Source organism: Amia ocellicauda, chromosome 21 (genome assembly GCF_036373705.1).
Source record: "Amia ocellicauda isolate fAmiCal2 chromosome 21, fAmiCal2.hap1, whole genome shotgun sequence".
Classification (NCBI taxonomy): Eukaryota; Metazoa; Chordata; class Actinopteri; order Amiiformes; family Amiidae; genus Amia; species Amia ocellicauda.
In genome coordinates, this window is record NC_089870.1 from 14,157,621 (window position 1) to 14,180,159 (window position 22,539).

The window sequence follows — 22,539 nt, forward strand, 5'->3', positions numbered from 1 at the left end:
AGTTTTAGGACTGCTCTTCATGTGCCGGTGTTGCCGTATGCCAGTCATTTAAGTGGAGTGGTGCAGTAGCAGCCGGTCTAATTGACCTGTTCCTACTTCCCCAGGACCCCCTGTTCCGCTTCTTCGAGCGCGAGGTGAAGATGGGCGCCCGGCTGCTGCAGGATGTGCGGCAGGATCTGGCTGATGTGGTGCAGGTGTGCGAGGGCAAGAAGAAGCAGACCAACTACCTGCGCACCCTCATCAACGACTTCGTCAAAGGTACGAAACGGAGGAGTTTAAATTTAGCGATTCAAAGTGCAGCACGTGTGAAGCATATTATTGGAGATAATTATGTGCTGTCATTTATGTTTTTCATGGTAGTCTGATATTGTTGCACTGTACCCTTTAAAGCTGTGGATTGTATTCTACTTGGTCTTGAGAGGGTAGCTGCCGCTGTAAAGAGGGTCCGTCTCTTTCAGGAATCCTGCCTCGCAGCTGGTCCCGCTACACGGTTCCCGCTACCATGACGGTGATCCAGTGGGTGGCTGACTTCAGTGACCGCGTCAAGCAGCTGCAGCTGATCTCCCAGGCGGCCGCCAGCGGAGGAGCCAAGGAGCTGAAGGTGGGCAGACCGACTGGGAGTGCTGAAGCCGTCCGTCTGCAGCCAATCGCATTAATTTACTACTCCTTTTGAATTATTTAATAATGAATTATAATTATCAAAGGGTTAGGAAGACGCTTCTTTACATCGCTGCCCCGTTGATATTAACAGATTGTTTTTGTTTTCCTTCCTGCTCTCGTCCAGAACATCCACGTGTGCCTGGGCAGCCTGTTTGTGCCCGAGGCCTACATCACGGCCACACGGCAGTACGTGGCTCAGGCCAACAGCTGGTCCCTGGAAGAGCTATGTCTGGAGGTCAACATCACCACGGCTCAGGTGGCTGCCCTCGACGCCTGCAGCTTTGGCATCAAAGGTCGGTGTCCAGCAGTGCATGAACCCTGCCTGTTTTTCATAGCTTCTTAATTTAAGCTTCTCATTCTCTTTTCTTTAAATATATCTATTTGTGAGAATAGAGCTGTGTTCTTCTATCAGTCTGATTCTGGTCTCCTTGTAGGTCTGAAGCTCCAAGGTGCAACGTGTACCAACAACAAGCTGGCTCTGTCCACCGCCATCTCCACTGAGCTGCCCCTCACTCAGCTGCGCTGGCTCAAACAGACCGGCGCCGAGAAGAAGGCCAACATGGTGAGTCCCCACAGCCAGGCCCGTCCACAGGCTGAGCCGTACACCACAGACACCCACTAGCGGCAACCCTCACTCATCATCCTAAATAATTGCAGACTATTTCTACGCCAGAGTATGCAATAAAGGGCTTGTTTCGCAGACCCAGATGAGCACTAGTCTGAAACTACCCCTGTTATTTTAGGTAGAGTAGTGCAAGACTAGTGCTAAGCAAGGTCTGTGAAACCGTCCGATTTAGTGTACAATTCGGGGATGTAATACAAACTCCCAAAAGCATCAAAACAGTCCTTAGACGTCTTGTTTGTACGCAATGTTTCCATGCCCTCTTCAGTACATTGAGCCTCACAAGACTAACATGCACAGGTCTCCGTACAGTTTAAATACACTTGGATTAGCCTGTGGATCCACCATCATGCTTTTTCTTGTCCACGTCTGCCAGGTGACTCTGCCCGTGTACCTGAACTTCACGCGCGCCGACCTGATCTTCACGGTGGACTTCGACACCAAGGAGGACCCCCACATCTTCTACGAGCGCGGAGTGGCCGTGCTCTGCACCGAGTAAACCGCATGGCAGCGAATACGCTGAACCGCTATCTAAAGAAGAAACGGATCATAAAAGCAACAAATAAAAAAATAATAGATTAGTGTTTAGATGCATTATTACCATATAGAGAAAAATGTTAATCATTGTGAAAGAGGTTTAGAGAGGCTGAGGAATGTTGTTGGCAGATGGTATGTGATGGAAGGATTAAGAGTCAAATGGCGAGGGTGCTTTTAAAGAAGGAATTTGTATGTTTGTGAAAGGAAAAGGAAATGTTTAGTACTGGTATTGTTACCCACCCATAATAAAATGTCTCCATTCTGTGGTGTCACTCCTAACTAATGCAAAGTGGACTTTTTTTTTTTTTTTTAAGGTCAGTCCTAATGGACTAAGAACGCGAACACACACACACACCTAGACTGACACTTTTCTCACACTACCCTTTTGCTCAACTCATTAACACTTCTGCAGGTGGTTGCTCAACCTAGCAACAACCATCAGACCTGAATAGCTGAAACCATTTTAAACTTGTTACCCAGATGTTTAAACTAAATGGAAGAAAATGGATCTGCAAAAAATATTTGCAGCTGCTTTCAAAGACCTTGGTTATCGCTGGTATTCGGCCACCCTACCTAGACTGATAACTGGCATTCCAAGACTAGTGTGAATCATGGTTTGTGGAACCTGCCCCGTGTTTTTATTGCATTTAGTTTTTCTACTTTCTTGGCTTCCCACACGCACATGTGGCAGTAATTGTGGAAGGATCTGCTCATTCTGCACTGGGGTAAATTAGTGCCTAGTGCTCAACTTCTCTGTACAGAGAGGATGGCTACTTCGGAACGGTGAGTGATACAACAAGGTCTATCTTGAGAAAATGTTTTCAAGAACCAACAAGTCAGTGACAACCCCTTTTTCCCTTGCCATAGAAGGGGGCAGAAGATGGAACATGCCTGCATTTTTATAGAGATTGTTTACCCATTGTACTGCAGGAATAGAAAAAGGGGGAAACCCAATCCCAAAGAAAGGGCTAGAGCTACTCAAAAAGTGAAATTTCATGGTCACTCTTATGTAACACCTTCAAACGCAGGCGATGTCAACTGAAATGTATTTGAGGTAGACTAAAGCAGGAGCCTTACTTTTTGAAGTTGTGGTCAGCTAATAGATTTTTTTTTTTAAGCTCATAACCTAATTTTTACTTACTTCAATCTTGAAAAGAATGACTAAAGCGGACTTTTTTGTCTATGTATAGTTGGGCCTTGCCCTCTTGCCTGCTGTCTGCTCAGAAAACACTGCACATGTGATATGAGGTTATGAGCACGCAATAAGTGTGCATGTGTCCTGATAACCAAGGCTATAAACCACACAAAATGGTCTTTGCAAAATGGAACGCTTTTGCAATTGAAACATGGAAACCGCTTGAGAAGTCCCTAAATTCAAATTATCCACATAGGTCTTGGTTTTCACATTTCATATTATTTTAATCTGCTTTTAATTCACACGGTCTGCTTTTCTGCAGAGGCTGCTGCTCCAATTTAAGCAGAGTTTCTTACCGCTTTCCTCAATTTTGTTGTTAATTTACTACTACTACTGGCTTGTGGTAACCAGTTATTAAATATAGCAAGAAGTATATGCATTTTATTTTTCCTGTTGATCAGGTCTTTTTTCTAGAAGTTGCTAAAAATTGTACTAGTCTTTTCTAAACTGGTTGTTTGAGAAATAAATGGTGCATCTAAACACAGGTCAAACCCTGGAAAAATCACCCCCACAGAACCCACCTCGTTTTATACATCCAAGTTGTGAACACCCAAAAAGTTTGGCCACTGGTTGTGGTAAGGCCTCCTGTTCAATCCCATGGCATCCAGGAAAGCATTACAGTCATGTGCAGAGATGAAGGCATATTTTTCAGTCCGTTTAACTGGACGCTGTGAATAAAACCGCCCAATTCACCCTCTTCATTATAAAGACAATCGCAGCCTTGTTTAGAAGTGGTTCCCAGTGCAGTATTTTTTTATTGTATTTGAAGATTTATTTACATTCACCATTTTAGTAACACAACAAAAAAAATATATGGTATTAGATATATTTTAACAACACTTTCAAAAGCATCCCTAATATTCACATTATTTATACCAACAAAAAAGTGCTTTGGGGGAAACTGTAGTGCATCACCGATTTACCAAACGGCAACAGGCAGGCACACCCACAGCTTCATTAACAGCAGCATTAAAGGACTTCTGCGCCTCATTCGGTGTCCTGTACAGAAGGCAAGATTCAAATGACATTACTGCAGTCACTCAGACCACTGGGCTAGTATCAACAAACCACTCAAATCTGAGGACTGTTAGAGAAGTGTATTTGTTAGGAACCAATACTAACTCCTCCAGTAGCCATGGACAGAGCAACCTACCTCTGTCCTGACAGTGCGTTGCTTCTTCCTGAGAGCCCGCTCTCCTGCCTCCACTCCTGGGAAGCCCGACTTGCGCTTGGGAAACGCCTCGTGTGGCGCAGGGCTGTCGGGGACCTCCTCGGGGGGTCTCGGGTATGTCCTGCGAGGGCCGGCCCGGCTCCTGTATGAGGGGCTCTCGGGCAGCCGGACCGGGGTCAGGCTCACAAAGGCAAACTGTCCCGGGGTGGAGAGGGAGGACTCGGTGTGCACCCCCGAGTCCACAGGCATGTCTCCACAGCCCTCGCGGCCCCTCGGAGAAACGGGCTCTCCCGCTCTGACCTCCGAGTCACTGGAGGACCTCATCTGGATGTCCGTTGGGGGCTGCAACTCGCCCAGCTTCACAGAGGGGGCACTTTTTCCAGGGTCTTTCGGGAATGAGACCGAGCTGGAGCCCCCTGTCTGGCCCCGGACCCTGGGGACGCTTCCCCCCTGCCGCTGCCTCCGGGAGTTGCCGTCGGACTCATCAGAGGAGTCCTCGGAGCTGCCGTCGTACGGGTCCAGCGACTGCAGAGAAATGCAGGCAAGAATTAATCCCGAGAGACCTCCACAGCTGCCCTCCTGCACTTGATCATTTCAGATACTGTGAAGGTAAGGGTTTCGATCATTATTTGCACTTTTGCTTGGTCTTTCATTCACTTTTAGTTTAGTACTCATTCTATGCCCCAGAAAAAAATAAAAAACACATCTTAGTTCATTCGATGAGAAGACAGGGGTGCCATCCTATTAAATGTATTTATTTTAAAAATGTTAAACACTGGACAAGAGTTTCCTTCTCCCCTCCTCAGAGACCCCAGCTCCCTCACTCACTGGCAGGTGATAGCGTCCCCCTCTGGCCTGTCCTACAGGCAGCACCTTCCTGGCAGCTCCGCTCTCAGGTGTGCTGGAGACGCATCCCTGCACGAAAGAGGCAGCAGTTCACCCTCTGACTCGACATTTGGTATTGAAGAACTCAGGGCTGTGCAGACTTTCGACTAGAAAATATTTGTATTTCTCTTCTCATTCAGGCAACCGCAAAACAGCACAGGCAGGAGAGTTACAAGCTTCTTGCCCTCTCCTCACTTCTGGTTTTTGCCTGGCCTGATGAGTCATTCCCAGTCGGAGTATGGAAAGCACAATAATCCAAAGTTAAGATCTTAGCCTCAATTTATAAATGTAAAATAAAAGGAACATTTTAACCTTACACATTTTAACTTTACAAACTTATGTGCCCTGCTTCACATTTAGAGGAAGCAAGCTGGGGTCATTTAGACAGCATGCTGAACACAGAAAATGATCCAGTATATTTTCTTATGATAATCATTTGCAGACAAGGGGAAGAAAGAAGGATTTTTTTCTGTTGCGCTCTGGTTGTTTTATGGTTTATTAATCGCAAGTGGTTGAGTTAATGGAGGATCGTTGGGTTATCACAGGAGGGCTCTTCCGTTCATGTGATCCGCCTCTTGCATCTAACACAGCATTTCAGATCCAACCTGCCGCGTCTCTACGCCACTGCTCAGTCTACGCTAACATTTACCGTCGATCACAACAATGCAGATGGAGGATCTCAACATAAACATCACCTCGGGACTTGTGTCAGAGTCAGAGTCCGTGCTCGATTCCACTTTACACTTCTCCTGGGGAGGACAAATAAACGGAAATGAACAAGACAAGAGGCATTCCCATTATCAAGCAAATAGTGAGGTGCTAAAACAGTTACAAGTCCCCATAAGCTCTCCTGCGTCTCACAGCTGCACACAGGTCCCTTCTATCATGGCCAGGGTCCACATGCTACACGATCTGTGGTGGACATTTTAAGGCACAGTTCCTCATTCTCACCATGTATTTGAATGCCAGCCTCTCCACGCTCTCCGAACATTTACGCCCATCTTTCCCATCACCGAACCCTGCAAAGGCAAGACAGGTGAGTCTATATCACATTATATGCATCCTCTAAACAAACTTCGCTATTGCAGTATTTCCATGTGCTGCGAAAGAAGCTACAGCTACAATACATAACAGTATAGTTCATGATGCGATTTTCAGTTTGTACACCTAATCAATGTTTTAAAGTGTATTTCATGTGTTCTACATTAACACTGTGCTTAAATAAAATACATGTAATTATTTCCTGTGTGGTTTGTTAGGGACAGCTTTGTAGAAGTGATTTAGTACAAGATCTACTATTTCTTAAGTTTGAAAGACAGGCCTAAATGAGGAGCAGTTATCAGTTTAATAAACATAAAACGTAGCCCATAAAAACACTGAGGGTTAGGCCTATAAAGTAACAGTATAAAATGCATACTTACTATGAACTTTCAGATAATTTTGTAACAATCTGTGGAATTATATTGCACTGATTCTTTAAACCTATTCAACAATATTGCAATGATTGAAAAAACGACTCAAACTGATTTGCATGCTTGCCTTGACTCTAATATATGGTTACATCGATATATTAATATTGAGCTTCATAGAACATCATTTTACTGGCCAGCAACATTACATAAATACTGAATATCAATCATTTCCTAAGGCAAGGGGGAAAACGGGCTGTCTATTTCCCCGACACTCGGGGTGACAATTTTGACATGCCATCCTTTAAACGAGGACTGACTAAAGGAGCTAAACTGAAAACTTTTATTATTGCTATTTCTACGCACCTGCGTAGCGCAGCCGAGTGTCCAGACGTAACGCACGGCAAACGTAACGTAGCGTCTGGTTTCTGTACACGACCACCAAATACACAATAATGCGTCGCAGCCTTTCTGCAATAGCAATTATTCCCATAAATAAATGCGTGTTTGTTTCTTTGGAGATGGCTATGGCTATACAATTCCGGGTGAAAACAAGCGAAGACGCCTACAATAATACATCTCCCATCATTCCTGCAAGACAATACAGCAACTCTATATGCAGGTCGAGAAAGCAAATGCATTTAAAACGGCAAGAGCGCTGTTTATTTCGATATTTGCCATTTCATGGTCGGTATATTTACCTTGCACCGCCCGTTTCTGCCTCCGCTTTCTACGCCTAGCCGACATCCTGGCCGCCGCGTATTAGAAAGCTGTGTTCTGGCGCCCCCGCAAGGCGAAGGACGGGCACTGCACCTTAAATAGTCAACCCCAGAGGCCGGCCTTTGCGGGTCTCATGTGTTCTCATGAAACCCGGATTGTCATTTCCCTTTGGTGTTTAATAATAATAATAATAATAATAATAATAATAATAATAATAATAATAATAATAATAATAATATCACATAGTGTTTTAATTAATGTCATTATTATATACGCACAGTGTGAGGATGTGATTCAACCAGACGTCCTGGCTTTGGAGCTGTTCAGCTTCTGGATAAACCCAAGGTATTCGCAGGTAAGGAAACTGATCATCAGACCCATTGCACACTTTGGCTGTATTTTCCTGATTTAGATCATTGACACGTTCAAGAATTATAATTGATCAACTAGAATTTAAAGTGCAGTATCTGAAGAGACTGCACGCGACAGTACTTTTTGTCTGATATAGGCTATTATTGGATATGTATTATTTTATGGTAATATGCAAATTATAGTTGGTTAGTACTGTATAATTAAGGTTAGAAGTGGTATGCATCAGCAATAGTGTTTACAGTTAGGTAGGTTACTAGCTGTAGTATAATGGCAAAAATGTTCACGTTCATGATAGTATAAGAATGTGTATTATTATTATTATTATTATTATTATTATTATTATTATTATTATTATCCAATGGAATTAGCCCCAAGAGTAATTAAGCTGTTCTTACATTACAACCCCTTTATAATTTTCAAATAGATAAAGGACAGACTATGTGCTATGAGCAGTATTATCTGTGTAGTAATGCAGCTGTAGTATAATAGGAGGTAGGTTAGTGTCTGTCTGTGCTATTATGTAAGTATACAGTATGTGTACCTCAGGAGCAATGATATTACAGTATGCAGAGGGCAATGGTGTGTTGTAGGGGACAAAAGTGATGCAGCCTTATCTTTGGCCCATATAGCCTAGTATACCTGCTTATTATGTTGCCACTCCACCACTGCTGTGTGTGTGTCAGACTGCGTGTGTGTGAATGTGTCAGTCAGTGCGTGTGCGTGGGCAGGCTCCTTTTTTGCAAATATCTCACTGCATTTTACAAATGACTGAATGACTGATACATGAACAGATTGTAACCAACATACCCTATTACTAAACTGCATACTGTTATGTCACAGCTTTGGCTAGTAAACTACATATTGTAATATCACCACTAATGACTGTGTGTAATAAAACATGGTAAAGTACAGTGTACCCTGGCAAAATACAGTATACCAAAAAAGACAAACAGACCAGTGGTCATAAAAAGCAGGTGCCAAAGACTACACTCTTGTCCCCTATGACATCTGCCCATCCCCTACAAACCACCCCGACCCCTACAACACTTATATATAACCGTATACTTTTACTGTAATGTTTAAAGATAAACAAATGTTCGGTCATTAGTTCTGTAAGGTTGCAGTTTGCTGTCAATACAACTTGTGGTTACTATGGGATCTGAAGCAGAGGCAGAAAATTCAAAGTACACACTGCACCATACTATTTACAGCATAGTATACTACACAGCACACTTCATCATGTTTTTACCACTCTACACTCTACACTAAGACGGCACTTCGAGTTCAGGGGGGGCTCCGGCCTGCACATGCTACATTAACACAGCAGACCACACCACACTTTATTGATTTTAGCATGGTACACCACATTACTTTTTTTACCACTGTACAACACACCACACTTAACTGTGATTTGACAATGGTACACCGTACATTTAATGTTTTTGCAACCCTACACCATACTTTAAATAAGTTTTTACCACAGTATGTCTCAAAAACTCTGATTATATTACTACACATAAATCCCAAAACATAATTTTTCTTAAGCAGTAGTTCACTCCAAACTTGTGTTCAAAAACATTTGTGTGAGGTTTTCGACACAAAGTGTCATTCAAATGTGAAGACCTTGACAACGTATATGGTAGAAATCAAGTGTATTCTTGAGTGTTGGGGAAAAGCTTGCCGATCCCTTTAGAATACTGCTGCAGCGAATGTAATTAGATGGATTTAAGGATGTCTCATCATTGTAGACTATCCGCACACATTAGAATGAATGTTGGATAATAAATAAAGGTCTCTGAGTAGCTAAAGGCATGTTTTTTTATTCGTCCTCCTAATTGTGAAAGCCTACATACTTCCATAAGCACATCCATACAAAGTCCATGAACGGTTTCTCTCTCTGTTCGGTGGCAGGTAGACCTACGTTCCTAAAAATAATTTTGTGAGTTGGGAGGCTATCTCTGCATATTGAAAAAAGCACCAGCCACCGCTCTCGAGTGTGTCGGGTAAGATTGCAAGACAAATCCGCCACCAAATTGTATAACCATTAGGCAGCTTATTGGGTTCTAATTGTGTGCCCTGTTAATCACTGCAGTCCCACTGGCCAAACCCTACATGATGCTAAGCATATTACCAATTGATAATGTAAGAATAGGCCTTTAATATCTAAGGACCAGGGAGACCCTACTCCTCCCCAAGGTTTCACCTCTTTACAGGACATATATTTGTAAAGTATTCTTTGCATAATATAATAAAAATAGAGACTCTGCATTGCTTAAGTCTACTAAATATTATTACCAAGATATTTCATCTGCCAAGAAATAAATCAGAAAAAGTCAGCACATGGCATTTTCACATCATAACAAAAATGTCCACAGAATTTTAACTAATCTTAAAGTACAAATTCTAGAATGCTACATACATGCATCAAAGAAGCAGTCAGTGTATTAAACTTAAAAACAGACTACAGCTTTCAATAATTCTGCTTTATTTTAAACATTTCTGGAACAATTAATTTTTGAAATTTACAGTGCTCTTATTTGACACTCAAACAAAAACAAACATTATGGAATGTAAATAAATACAAAAATACATCAGAAAACAATTTTTAAAGTAATTCAGCTGGTTCTTGCAGTCAATTCAATGCAACGGGAAATGGAATAAGTAAAAAAAATAAAAATAAAGTCATAGGAGAAAGGCTGATAACTATTGCCTGAATTCAGCAAAAATACATTTACAGTAATGTATACATTTCTGAATTTACAGTGAAGTATTTAGTCAACTTCTTCCATCCTGGACGTGTCATCCTCTCCTTCTAGAGGCGGCATGTCCTCAATGGGAGCAGTGCTGGACTCCTCTGTGGAGAGGTCATCTTCATCAATGCCTGGAGAGAGAGCGCACACTGTGAGACACTCAGAACACAACCTCCTCTTAAAGCCATACATACTTCTACAGCTAAGAGGGCTTGAGGAATATCATATCACTACAGTTCTTTCTGAACAAGACTGTACGAATTAAAGCATTGAACGAGTGGAAACTCATGCATAAACATACATGTACTATTTTGTGATCATAGTTCGCCTACTTTTCATAAGTTTAGTGAAAGACTCACCCAGGCCAAGCTTGATCATCCTGTAGATGCGGTTTGCATGCGTCTGTGGGTCGTCTAGCGAGAAGCCAGAGGACAGCAGTGCCGTCTCAAACAGCAGGATCACCAGGTCTTTCACAGACTTGTCATTTTTGTCAGCCTCCGCCTTCTGTCGGAGTGTCTCGACGATGGGGTGCTCAGGGTTAATCTCTAAGTGCTTCTTGGCAGCCATGTAGCCCATGGTGGAGTTGTCCCTCAGGGCCTGGGCTTTCATGATCCGCTCCATGTTGGCAGTCCAGCCGTAGGTGCTGGTGACAATGCAGCAGGGAGAGGACACCAGCCGGTTGGACACTGCAACCTGGATACAGGAGACAGGAGCATCATTACAGACCAGGTCTTACAAGTTTAATTTGTCCCTTCTTCGATGTTCTCCTAATTCAACTTAAACAAATACCCAATTAACTCAAATCTTGTATATTTTATCCACTCAATTTTAATTAATTGAAGTACAAGATTAACTGCAGATTAAAACGTCTGGTTTAAGTATTGAATGGAGAAAGGTTGTGATGTAAATGGGTTGCTGCTCCACCTTTTCCACTTTCTTCTCAAGAATGTCCTTCATGATCTTGCAGAGGTTCTCAAACTGTGCTTTCTTCTCCTCCTGCTTCTTTTTCTCCTCCTCATCCTCAGGCAGCTCCAGACCCTCTTTGGTCACTGACACCAGGTTTTTACCCTCAAACTCCTTCAGCTGCTGGACGCAGTACTCATCAATGGGCTCGATCATGTAGATCACCTCCAGGCCGGCCTTGCGCAGACGCTCCACAAATGCAGAGTTGGCCACCTGGTCCTTTGTCTCACCTGCAGGGATTCAAAGACTTGGGAAATGTCTTCGATCCCTCAAAATATTTTTATATATGATGCAAATTAAGTCTAATTTAATGTATTTATTCATAGTTCTGCTCATCTCAGCTTATTTGTACTTTCAGATAATCTTCCTAACCTGTAATATAGTAGATATGCTTCTGATTGTCCTTCATCCGGGTGACGTAGTCTTTCAAGGAGACCATCTCATCCCCAGAGGCTGAAGTGTAGTATCTCAGAAGCTCAGACAACTTCTTGCGGTTCTGCGAGTCTTCATGGATTCCAAGCTGTAACAGATGCAACACACTTTAAGTTCTCCCATACACAATAAAGTCATAATTTCAAGGCTTTTGACATGTATTAAAGTCCTAAGTCCTAAAAATATAATTTGGAAGCAATGCATGACAACTATCAAAATGTGTCACTACGCAACCCATGTTCATTGGATGGATAGTTTTGTAAAATACATTAAAGCTTGGTTTTAGAAAATGTAACCGAAACCCAGTGTGTGGTCGAGGAGCTTACTGACCTTGATGTTCTTGGAGAACTGCTCGTAGTATTTCTTGTAGTTGTCCTTGTCCTCAGACAGCTCAATGAAGAGCTCCAGGCATTTCTTCACCAGGTTCTTGCGGATCACCTTCAGGATCTTGCTTTGCTGCAGCATCTCTCGGGAGATGTTCAGGGGCAGGTCTTCAGAGTCCACCACACCTTTGATGAAGTCTGACAGAAGAAAAGTAGACTTTACATTGGGGAACTGATGGATCCATAAAACATTTTACACATAGAGGGTTATTGTGGTAGAAATTGAATAGGAATCATGTGTTACTAGAGAAAAAACTTACTCAGATACTCAGGGATCAACTCATCACAGTTGTCCATGATGAAGACTCGGCGCACATACAGCTTGATGTTGTTCTTCTTCTTTTTGTTCTCAAAGAGGTCAAAGGGAGCACGCCTTGGGACAAACAGCAGAGCCCTGAACTCAAGCTGGCCTTCCACTGAGAAATGCTGCAACAGAGAAAGAAAAAGAACAGTTGAAGGGTATGTGAAAATCTCTGGGCTTGTTACCGTCACAAGAATTTTAAAAATCATTAGTTAATGCTTTATTTTAATTACCTGAGCCTTAATGGCTTAAAATGTACACAACGCATTTTTTATTATTATTATCCGATTTCTTAGCAGGCACCCTTATCCATAAGGCTGAGTATTCAATATTAAAGTGCCATGAGGACTCACCTTCACAGCCAGGTGGTCCTCCCAGTCGTTGGTGAGACTCTTGTAGAACTCGCCATACTCCTCAGTTGTGATGTCATCAGGGTTGCGTGTCCAGATGGGCTTGGTCTTGTTCAGCTCCTCCTGATCAATGTACTTCTCCTTGATCTTCTTCTTCTTCTTTTTCTTGTCAGTAGACTTCTTCTCATCCTCTTCCTCGTCCGAGCCCACGTCCTCAATCTCGGGCTTGTCCTCCTCGTTCTTGTCCTCCTCTTTCTCCTCCTTGTCCTTCTCCTCCTCCGCTTCGTCGTCGCTCACCTCCTTGTCTCTTTCCTTCTCCATCTGCAAGGGAAAAAAGCAGCCTTCAGATTTTGCACTGTTTTATAAAACAAAATGCTGAGGTTCATCTCCCAGCACGTCTGGAGACAATACATTAAACTGCTGCATCTAACATTGTTTTCAAGCGGTTACACAAGTAACTGAAGATGATGATACTTACAAACAATGTAATGGGGTATCCAATGAACTGAGAGTGTTTCTTCACTATTTCTTTAATCCTCCTCTCCTCCAAGTATTCAGACTGGTCTTCCTTCAAGTGCAAGATCACCTTTGTGCCGCGGCCCAGTGGCTCACCTGATTGAAGAAAGGACATTAAAGCAGGTTAGCCATTCTGGAAGGGTGTTTACCCAATTTCACCATTCCTATGAAAGACGACATTCTAAATTTGAAGTACAACATCATTTATCCTTACTTGTGTCAACCCTGACAGTGAAGGAGCCCCCGGCAGAAGATTCCCACGCATACTGCTCATCATCGTTGTGCTTAGTGATGACGGTCACTTTTTCAGCCACCAGATAGGCAGAATAGAAACCCACACCAAACTGTCCGATCATGGAGATGTCAGCGCCGGCCTGCAGGGCCTCCATGAAGGCCTTAGTGCCCGACTTGGCGATGGTGCCCAGGTTGTTGATGAGGTCAGCCTTGGTCATGCCGATCCCGGTGTCGAAGAGAGTCAGGGTGCGGTCCTGCTTGTTCGGTATGAGCTCTATCTTCAGGTCTTTCCCAGAGTCCAGCTTGCTTGGATCTGTAAGACTCTCATATCGGATTTTGTCCAGAGCCTTGAGAAAATAGTTTCAAAGTTACTAATGCAGCCAAAGCATAATCTATAACATTTGAATCTCCCACAACTCCCAAATATAAAGTATCCAGGCCTCTGTCAAACAGCCCATTGCCATCAGGGCATTGGTCAGTTAAAATCAACACGCAGGGTTGCTTGCATGGCCATGGGGGTGGTTGTCAAGCACTGCATCTTAAAATACAGCACCCATATTCCAACAACAGATTCTTATTATTGTCAGTTAAAAGTGCCCACCACACCATCAGGACTGCCTGCTTTCTACAGTGTACTCACATCTGAGGAGTTGGAGATGAGCTCCCTGAGGAAGATCTCTTTGTTGGAGTAGAAGGTGTTGATGATCAGGGACATGAGCTGGGCAATCTCAGCCTGGAAGGCAAAGGTCTCCAGCTCCTCGTCCATGGGCTGATCGTGGATCTGCGTGTCCTCAGGCATCTGAATAACACATAATTTAATTACCATATGGATATTATGTTCATTAAGACAACTGGACGATTACAACAAATCTTTCTACTCTAACATATAATGTCTTTCTAAGCATTGTGGGTCTATTTGACTTAAACTGTACTTAAAGAATTAGTTCAATCAGAACCCATTTGAGTCATGTTTTAGATAGCAATTTGGGTTCAGCTTTTTGAGACTTTAGCTTTTTTTTTTTAAAGAAAACAAAAGTGTGGGGGGGTCATATAATATTGAAAGGATATCCTTCATAAATTGGGTGTCTGGTACTAGAGGTTCTAATATTGCTACTAAATTAATGGTTTTGTTATGCAATTCCCCAGTAATGTTAATCTAATATTATCATCTTTGGGACAGCTCATACTCAAGTTCATGTGACTTGTATGTATTTTTCACTAGTGGGGAAAATAGTTCAGCGATTTATACTTCAATTGAGACCACGTATATCAAAGAAAGCTAATAAGGATTATGTAAACTTCTCAAAACAATGCACGCTATTAAAATTACATAATTAGAACTAAATACATAAAGACTAATTTAAAATAATAAATCCATCGGTGTAATTTCATGTCTGGGTCTCGTTCAAGCCTCGTTCAAAACCACATGGCTCCGTGAACATGCGACCCTTCCGCCCCCTGCCGGCAGAGAACAGAACTGCGCAGTTCTAGAATCTACTGACTCCCATCCCTGTGGCCGGCGCTCACCTGGGCTAGGTCCTGGATATCAAATTATCAAGCAGCCCAGCCGTGCAACTGCACACCAAGCTTCCTCTGAATGCTGAAATGTGTCATCGATTGTAAATTAAATGCTTGCACGTCTGTCTTTTTTTGTTATATAGCTAGCTTAGTAGATAGTGATCCTCTACATTAGACTAACCATTAACATTAACGTTCAATACGATCCACTATAGATTAAGATTCTTCTTTCAATATGTAATTTGAATTGAACTAGTATTATTTAGATACGTCCACAAAGTGGTTAAAGCGCAATAAATTAAGTTATTGTGCTAATAATGTAATGTAATCTTTAGTTCTTTATAAATGCAAGTTGCATTCATTTGTAGTTAATCGCGTAATTGTTTTTGTTAATTGCTTATTATTGCTTTTTTCCCCCATTCCATTGTTGTCGATATTACCAAATAATGACCATTATATTAGCTATATATTGAAGAATTCTCATTTGCATTAAAGTAACCTGCCTTTTCGTGCTTACCTTGTTAGTTAATCCCTCGCTAATCCTAAAGTTCAGGCGAGAGTCGCAGCCGCAGTGTCTGACAGCACGCTGCCCTGCGCCGCTTTATATACCCGGCTCAGCCGCTCCGGAGAGTTCGAGAAACACACGGGCTTCCAGAAACGTCTCGAAGCCGCCGGAGTGCGGACGGGAGCGGGGCTGTCAATCACGGCCGCGTCCGTTGAAGCGTCTGCTAAGCCCCGCCCCTCCCCTTGAAAAGGGTACGGTGGGCGGGCGGGGGCGTGGTTCTGTCTTAGCGCAAGCCGAGCGCTGATTGGCTGACTGCGGACGTTCTGGGTCTTTCTGCACGGCGAGGGCTGTGTTCCCGAACAGTGCGCTTCGGGAGTCTCACTGCCTGAGGTGGAGGAATGTTTCTGTGATTTCTGTTTCGGTTTTCTGTACAATGGTATTGTGCAAAGTTTCTTTTTAGCTACGACGGTTGGAGTTGTTTGATTTTAGGTGGTGCCCCACATGTTAAGCAAACTTCTGTGTAAGAAAATGTAGGCTATATTCTATAGAACTCCAGTGGATATGTAGATTATCACATTCATATATATATATATATATATCATTCCTAACCACGTTTTTTTCTGTACATTTTAAACAAAACATATCTACACCTATATAATTTATATATTTTATTAGAAATCACACTTATACAAAATGTAATACATTTTTATAATAAAAAAGCCAGCACAATACTCACAATGGACTGATTACTTGATTACTCTAGAGAACAGTAACATTTTGTATTTTTTTTTTTAAATATATAGAAATGTACTCCTGGGCATTCACATTTCACATTTTAAAAATCAGCCTAGTTTAAAACATCCCAAATGTCCTTATACAATGCAGATGTATTCAATCCAAAGGAACTGATATGCTGATATGTAAATAACAAAGCAGTCCTGTAGAAAAATAACATTTTTCATTAGAGCAGAAATAAAATAATTTACTGGGACATACTGTACCTATCAATCAACTCTGTTAACCATCCTTAATAACAAGACATGTTACATCTTTGCAAGATAAAAAAAACAAAAAAAACAAATAACTGAAATAACATTAAAAAAAACATAAAATATTAAAAATAAATAAATACTAAATAACATTTTCTATGAAGTTTGAGCTTTTTTTAGTCAACTTCCTCCATTCGGGATGTGTCATCCTCTCCCTCCAAGACTGGCATCTCCTCCTCGCTGGGCTGAATGATATCTTCAGTAATAGTTTCATCATCGTCAATTCCTATACAGAAAACAACCACACAACAATAAATCATTAATTCTGTGCCTCTGTAGTTTTAATAAAATATGATTCCTAATACTCATTTAAAAATGTGTAATACTTTCAGAAGATTGAAGATTGTGTATCATGTCTGTTTAGGTGTGTGTATGGTTTTAAGTAGACTCACCCAGGCCAAGCCTGATCATCCTGTAGATGCGGTTTGCGTGCGTCTGTGGGTCCTCCAGGGTGAAGCCAGAGGACAGCAGTGCCGTCTCAAACAGCAGGATCACCAGGTCTTTTACTGCTTTGTCATTTTTGTCAGCCTCTGCCTTCTGTCTAAGTGTTTCAACGATGGGGTGCTCAGGGTTAATCTCCAAGTGCTTCTTGGCAGTCATGTAGCCCATGGTTGAGTTGTCCCTCAGAGCCTGAGACTTCATGATCCTCTCCATGTTGGCAGTCCAGCCGTAGGTGCTGGTGACAATGCAGCAGGGAGAGGACACCAGCCGGTTGGACACTGCAACCTGGATACAGGAGACAGGAGCATCATTACAGACCAGGTCTTAAAAGTTTCATTATGAGTCTGTGTTTATCGATCACTGAATGAAGAAAGAACACAGATTCATTATATTTTGTTGCATTTCAAGAATATTCCTTTATGAAAACAACATAGGCACATCAACACAAAACAGGAAATGAATGCAGTATTTTAATAAATCGTATCCTTCACAAATAAAAACATGCACTCTTTATATAAGATGATTATGAGCTTAGACACATAAATTATGAAGCTTTTCTTGTTTACTTGTACATTTGAGTGATGGATAATATCTATTATGTGTTTATTAAAATATGAACAAATGCAACAGGTATAAAGTACAGTTGGCATCCTTTTGTAGTTAGTAGTTAGTGAGCTGATTAGTGCCATACCTTTTCAATTTTTTTGTCTAAGATGTCCTTCATGATCTTGCAGAGGTTTTCAAATTTATTCTTCATCTCCTCCTGCTTCTTTTTCTCGTCATCATCCTCGGGCAGCTCCAGACCTTCTTTAGTCACCGACACCAAGTTTTTCCCATCATACTCCTTCAGCTGCTGGACGCAGTACTCATCAATGGGCTCGATCATGTAGATCACCTCCAGGCCAGCGTTGCGCAGACGCTCCACGAATGCAGAGTTGGCCACCTGGTCCTTTGTCTCACCTGCACGGATTAAAACTAGTTATATTTTTTGGCAAAATAAATAGATATAGGAGCACCAATATCAGGATTAGAGTTGCCATGTTTACATGTAAATACTTGTCTGCGTATCTTGCCATTATTCTAAAAGAAAATGTCTCTGCAATTAATATACTATAATAGCTTGAGTCTGTGAGGGGTTTGTTTGTTTTTTACTCAAAATCAATTACTTGCTTTTTCTTAGCACACTCACCAGTAATGTAGTAGATGTGTTTTTGGTTGTCCTTCATGCGTGAAACATAATCCTTCAGTGACACCATTTCATCAGCTGAAGAAGAAGTGTAATATCGCAACAAATCGGAGAGCTTCTTACGGTTCTGAGAGTCTTCATGAATGCCAAGCTGAATAAACAGAAATAAACACAACTTTTACTTTACTAGCCATCTTCAGGTTGTCATGGAAAGTAAAGATATTTGAGAACCAACATACTATAGTAAAATGTATTTTCCAATGAAGTTTGAAGGTAACAACTGTTTTGTTGGCTGTATAAACATGGTAGCAGAAGGAAACGCATAGGGCAGTATGTACAATGGCTGTATGGCTGACAGGGGAGGATGTTACCAACCTTGATGTTCTTGGAGAACTGCTCGTAGAATTTCTTGTAGTTGTCCTTGTCCTCAGACAGCTCAATGAAGAGCTCCAGGCATTTCTTCACCAGGTTCTTGCGGATCACCTTCAGGATCTTGCTTTGCTGCAGCATCTCTCGGGAGATGTTCAGGGGCAGGTCTTCAGAGTCCACCACACCTTTGATGAAGTCTGACAAGGCAGAAATCCAGACAGACAGATCAGTTTATAGGTCCTGTTTACTCTAGAATGACAATGCTTTGTTCCTAAAGCCATGTTTGATGGTAATCTGTGATGCTACAAAAGCAATCCTGTGGTACTCACTGAGGTAATCGGGCATCAGCTCTTCGCAGTTGTCCATGATAAACACCCGGCGCACATACAGCTTGATGTTGTTCCTCTTCTTGCGGTTCTCAAATAGGTCAAACCCGGCTCTTCTAGGGACAAACAACAGGGCACGGAACTCCAGCTGGCCTTCCACTGAGAAATGCTGTAGGGCACAGAAACATCATAAGAGACACCACTTCCACCAAGAGACATTCAAACTCACACCAGGGCCACTGAATGTAAGTGATGCTGACTACAGCAGAACATTTACTCTGTTTTGTTTTGGTTGTTCTTTGTCTTTATAATAATTAGGATTCTTTCTTTGTTTTGCTAGGATTCTGTGAAGCATGTCACGTAAGAGGTAGATCACAGAATCTGGATGTCAGGATTTAATAATTTACTTCACATATCTGCCCATTATTAACTGAGATTTTAATTTATTTACACTATTTGGCCGTTTGGTCTGAATGTTATCGTCTGGACAAAAATAACTTCAATCTAGTTCTCTTATGAAAAGAAAACTGCAACTGTAAGAAAAACACATACTTGTATTTGAAGAAGCAGTAGCAACAGACTAAACCCTCACCTTTACAGCCAGGTGGTCCTCCCAGTCATTGGTGAGGCTCTTGTAGAACTCGCCATATTCCTCGTTTGTGATGTCATCGGGGTTGCGTGTCCAGATGGGCTTGGTCTTGTTCAGCTCTTGGGCGTCAATGTACTTTTCCTTGATCTTCTTCTTCCTCTTGTTCTTCCCTTCTTTCTTGTCCTCATCCTCATCCGAGCCCACGTCCTCAATTTCAGGCTTGTCCCCCTTGGCTCCCTCCGCCTCGTCCTTTTTTTCTGTCTCTTCATCCTTCTCATCATCTTCCATGGCAACCTCTTTCTCACGCTGCTTCTCCACCTGCCCAATAACACAGAGACAATGAGATGGTTAAATAGAACTATGCAAACAAATGTCAAGAGAAAGAAAATGTTGAAAGGAGCTAGAAAGCCAATTAGGCACTTACATAGAGTGTGATAGGGTAGCCGATGAACTGGGAGTGTTTCTTTACAATCTCTTTGATGCGTTTCTCCTCCAGATATTCCACTTGGTCCTCTTTGAGGTATAGAATGACTTTACTGCCTCGACCCAGGGGCTCACCTGCAAAATATCACACAAACAAAACAATTAGAAAGTGTAAACTCCATTAAAATATTTCAAACAAATAGGGTGCACAATTACATAATCATATACATATATCTCTTTATAAAAAATTATGTGTGAAATTTGAAGAAGACTTCCATCCGTGTGTTTTTGTAAAGTACGCTTTGTTTTTTCTTGCAGACATTTACATAATGCAAGTTAGCATTGGCACTGGAATGTACTAGAATGAGAAGGCCAGTAGCTATCACCAGGAACCTCCTTTTGGGTGTGTTGTTTTTCTTCGGATCTGAAGCAAACTACTCACTGGAGTCAGTTCTGACAGTGAAGGAGCCCCCAGCTGCAGATTCCCAGATATACTGCTCATCATCATTGTGCTTAGTGATGACGGTCACTTTTTCAGCCACCAGGTAGGCAGAATAGAAACCCACACCAAACTGTCCGATCATGGAGATGTCAGCGCCGGCCTGCAGGGCCTCCATGAAGGCCTTAGTGCCTGACTTGGCGATGGTGCCCAGGTTGTTGATGAGGTCGGCCTTGGTCATGCCGATCCCGGTGTCGGTGATAGTCAGGGTACGAGTCAGCGGGTCGGGAATAATGTCAATCTTCAGCTGTTTACAAGACTCAAGCCTGCTGGGGTCTGTCAAACTTTCATATCTAATCTTGTCCAGAGCCTGGGACAAAACAAAATTAAAAATGTACATTGTAATAGCAGTAAATATAATTTATTATATACACTATACACACTACACACTATAAAAGCTAAGGATTTATAGAATCGATGTGGCTGTGGTTATCATAAATGGTTGCTTTCATTAAGATGACTCAGCCGCCATCAGGAAATGTTTCTCTGACTGTGGTCCGTAGACAGATTACATAATTATGGGAAGAAAGAAGCTAATACATCGCTATAAAATACCACCCATCACATTAAAACATAGGAAAGAAAGAATGTTTGTAGTTATTTGTATGTTCTGTTAAACATAGTTAAACTCTTTATTGTGTTCTCTGCGGATGTCTCCTCTGAGACTCAGGTGATCTGTGAACAAAAATGTTTGAGCAACACTTGGCAATACCTTATTCAAATCTATCTGTTTTCACATACAGTGTACTCACATCTGAGGAGTTGGAGATGAGCTCCCTGAGGAAGATCTCTTTGTTGGAGTAGAAGGTGTTGATGATCAGGGACATGAGCTGGGCGATCTCTGCCTGGAAGGCAAAGGTCTCCAGCTCCTCGTCCATGGGCTGGGCGGCCACATTGCTCTTCACTTCCTCTGGCATCTGATTGAACAGGAGTACCAGTAAGGTGATGACACCCACTTTGTATGTATTTGATATTTTACTGATATATGTGCATTTCAGCTCTCTTTATCAAAATCTTTACTAAACCACTTCATCCAGTGAAAATATAATGGGCTCTATTCACAAAGCATCTTCCACCACAAAATGATGCCAATATGTATGTTAAAACTGCATAGTGTTTTTTCCTATGGCATTCTGGAAGTCTAAACAGACTTAATAATTTATTTATTTATTTTTAAGAACAATTAGCCTAGTGGTAGGTGTTTTACCAATACAACTCACTGTCTGGCCTTTTGTTTAATTTTGTTTTATGTCTCTCATAGACCATTACAACACTGTCTTTTATATTAAAATCCTTCACAATGTCTGTACAGTTCCTATAGCCTGAGGTAAATTATGAAACACTATTTATAACTGTATACGGAATTATTTTCATGTATCTATTATTACCTTTCCTAAACTTCACTTTCAAACATGAAAGCTCTTCACTTTTTTCTTTATCTTATTGTTTTGTTAGGGTAATGTAGGATCTCAAATAGCACCTATAAGACAACTTTCTGTATATCTTGTAGAATCTTTTGTACAACAATATCGTTTATTTTGTATAAGGGTTGTTTTACAAAGCCAGTAAAGTATTTTTTCCACAAGGATTTAGCTTTTACTAGGAAATTCATATTCATAATTAAAAATAATCTGCTTCATAAATGTGGATTCTTTATAAAACAAAGGTCCTCACCAGCTCACGTTTCTAATAATAAATTAGTTATATCTTATCTTAATGGTTCAGTCACAACCTGTCTGACCACAGACCATGTGCTTCTTTCTATTCAAGATGGATATAAGACTAAATGATTGTGTATGAACTATACAGTATTCTGTAACAGTTTTAGACATGCACTACAAAAGTCAGTGAACTGCTGAGGTTGTTTTATTATTTATTTATTATTATTATTTAATAAACAAAATGTCCAGAATCATATTATAATATTTATTCTTACTAATCTTGTTAGTTGTCCAAATCACTGGAAAGCTGTGTGCTCTGGGCTCTGTGTGAAATCTTACTCACCGTGGTATGTGCTGTGAAGTGCTCTGTTAGTTGTTCTCCCCTCTTCTTGTCTTGGCTATAGCTTTTCTAATGTCTCTGAGCTCTTGTGGCGTTATCCTTTTTATACCGAGAGGTGACTTTCCAGAATCCC

At 41.6% G+C, this 22,539-nt stretch overlaps 4 protein-coding genes across 5 annotated transcripts in view; 1 reads left to right on the top strand and 3 right to left on the bottom strand.

The window, feature by feature from the left end:
- The window catches only part of dync1h1 (dynein, cytoplasmic 1, heavy chain 1), a 34,451-nt gene extending 32,353 nt beyond the window's left edge, over positions 1 to 2,098 (top strand). For both annotated transcript variants that reach the window (XM_066694189.1, XM_066694188.1), the window contains exons 74-78: positions 105 to 258; positions 459 to 601; positions 785 to 953; positions 1,095 to 1,222; positions 1,659 to 2,098. In XM_066694189.1, the coding sequence (XP_066550286.1) occupies positions 105 to 258; positions 459 to 601; positions 785 to 953; positions 1,095 to 1,222; positions 1,659 to 1,781 (717 nt within the window). In that variant the 3' untranslated portion in view covers positions 1,782 to 2,098. The remainder of the gene's footprint in view (positions 1 to 104; positions 259 to 458; positions 602 to 784; positions 954 to 1,094; positions 1,223 to 1,658) is intronic.
- Positions 2,099 to 3,756: 1,658 nt separating this feature from the next.
- On the bottom strand, positions 3,757 to 7,269 carry LOC136716862 (uncharacterized). Its single transcript, XM_066694266.1, has 6 exons — positions 7,181 to 7,269; positions 6,022 to 6,089; positions 5,766 to 5,819; positions 5,014 to 5,100; positions 4,168 to 4,710; positions 3,757 to 4,013 (listed from the first exon to the last, which is right to left on the bottom strand). Exons 1-6 carry the CDS (start codon positions 7,224 to 7,226, stop codon positions 4,002 to 4,004), a joined length of 810 nt encoding a protein of 269 aa, XP_066550363.1. The 5' UTR covers positions 7,227 to 7,269; the 3' UTR covers positions 3,757 to 4,001.
- Positions 7,270 to 10,039: 2,770 nt separating this feature from the next.
- On the bottom strand, positions 10,040 to 15,668 carry hsp90aa1.2 (heat shock protein 90, alpha (cytosolic), class A member 1, tandem duplicate 2). The gene is made up of 11 exons (XM_066694865.1): positions 15,536 to 15,668; positions 14,141 to 14,299; positions 13,481 to 13,847; positions 13,229 to 13,362; positions 12,754 to 13,071; positions 12,360 to 12,525; positions 12,047 to 12,237; positions 11,657 to 11,804; positions 11,246 to 11,514; positions 10,681 to 11,014; positions 10,040 to 10,452 (listed from the first exon to the last, which is right to left on the bottom strand). Exons 2-11 carry the CDS (start codon positions 14,297 to 14,299, stop codon positions 10,343 to 10,345), a joined length of 2,196 nt encoding a protein of 731 aa, XP_066550962.1. The 5' UTR covers positions 15,536 to 15,668; the 3' UTR covers positions 10,040 to 10,342.
- A 510-nt stretch (positions 15,669 to 16,178) lies between these two features.
- hsp90aa1.1 (heat shock protein 90, alpha (cytosolic), class A member 1, tandem duplicate 1) lies at positions 16,179 to 22,539 on the bottom strand. Its single transcript, XM_066694866.1, has 11 exons — positions 22,410 to 22,539; positions 21,158 to 21,322; positions 20,349 to 20,715; positions 19,908 to 20,041; positions 19,487 to 19,801; positions 18,898 to 19,063; positions 18,575 to 18,765; positions 18,203 to 18,350; positions 17,705 to 17,973; positions 16,965 to 17,298; positions 16,179 to 16,798 (listed from the first exon to the last, which is right to left on the bottom strand). The coding sequence occupies exons 2-11, from the start codon at positions 21,320 to 21,322 to the stop codon at positions 16,689 to 16,691; spliced, it is 2,199 nt and encodes a 732-aa protein (XP_066550963.1). The 5' UTR covers positions 22,410 to 22,539; the 3' UTR covers positions 16,179 to 16,688.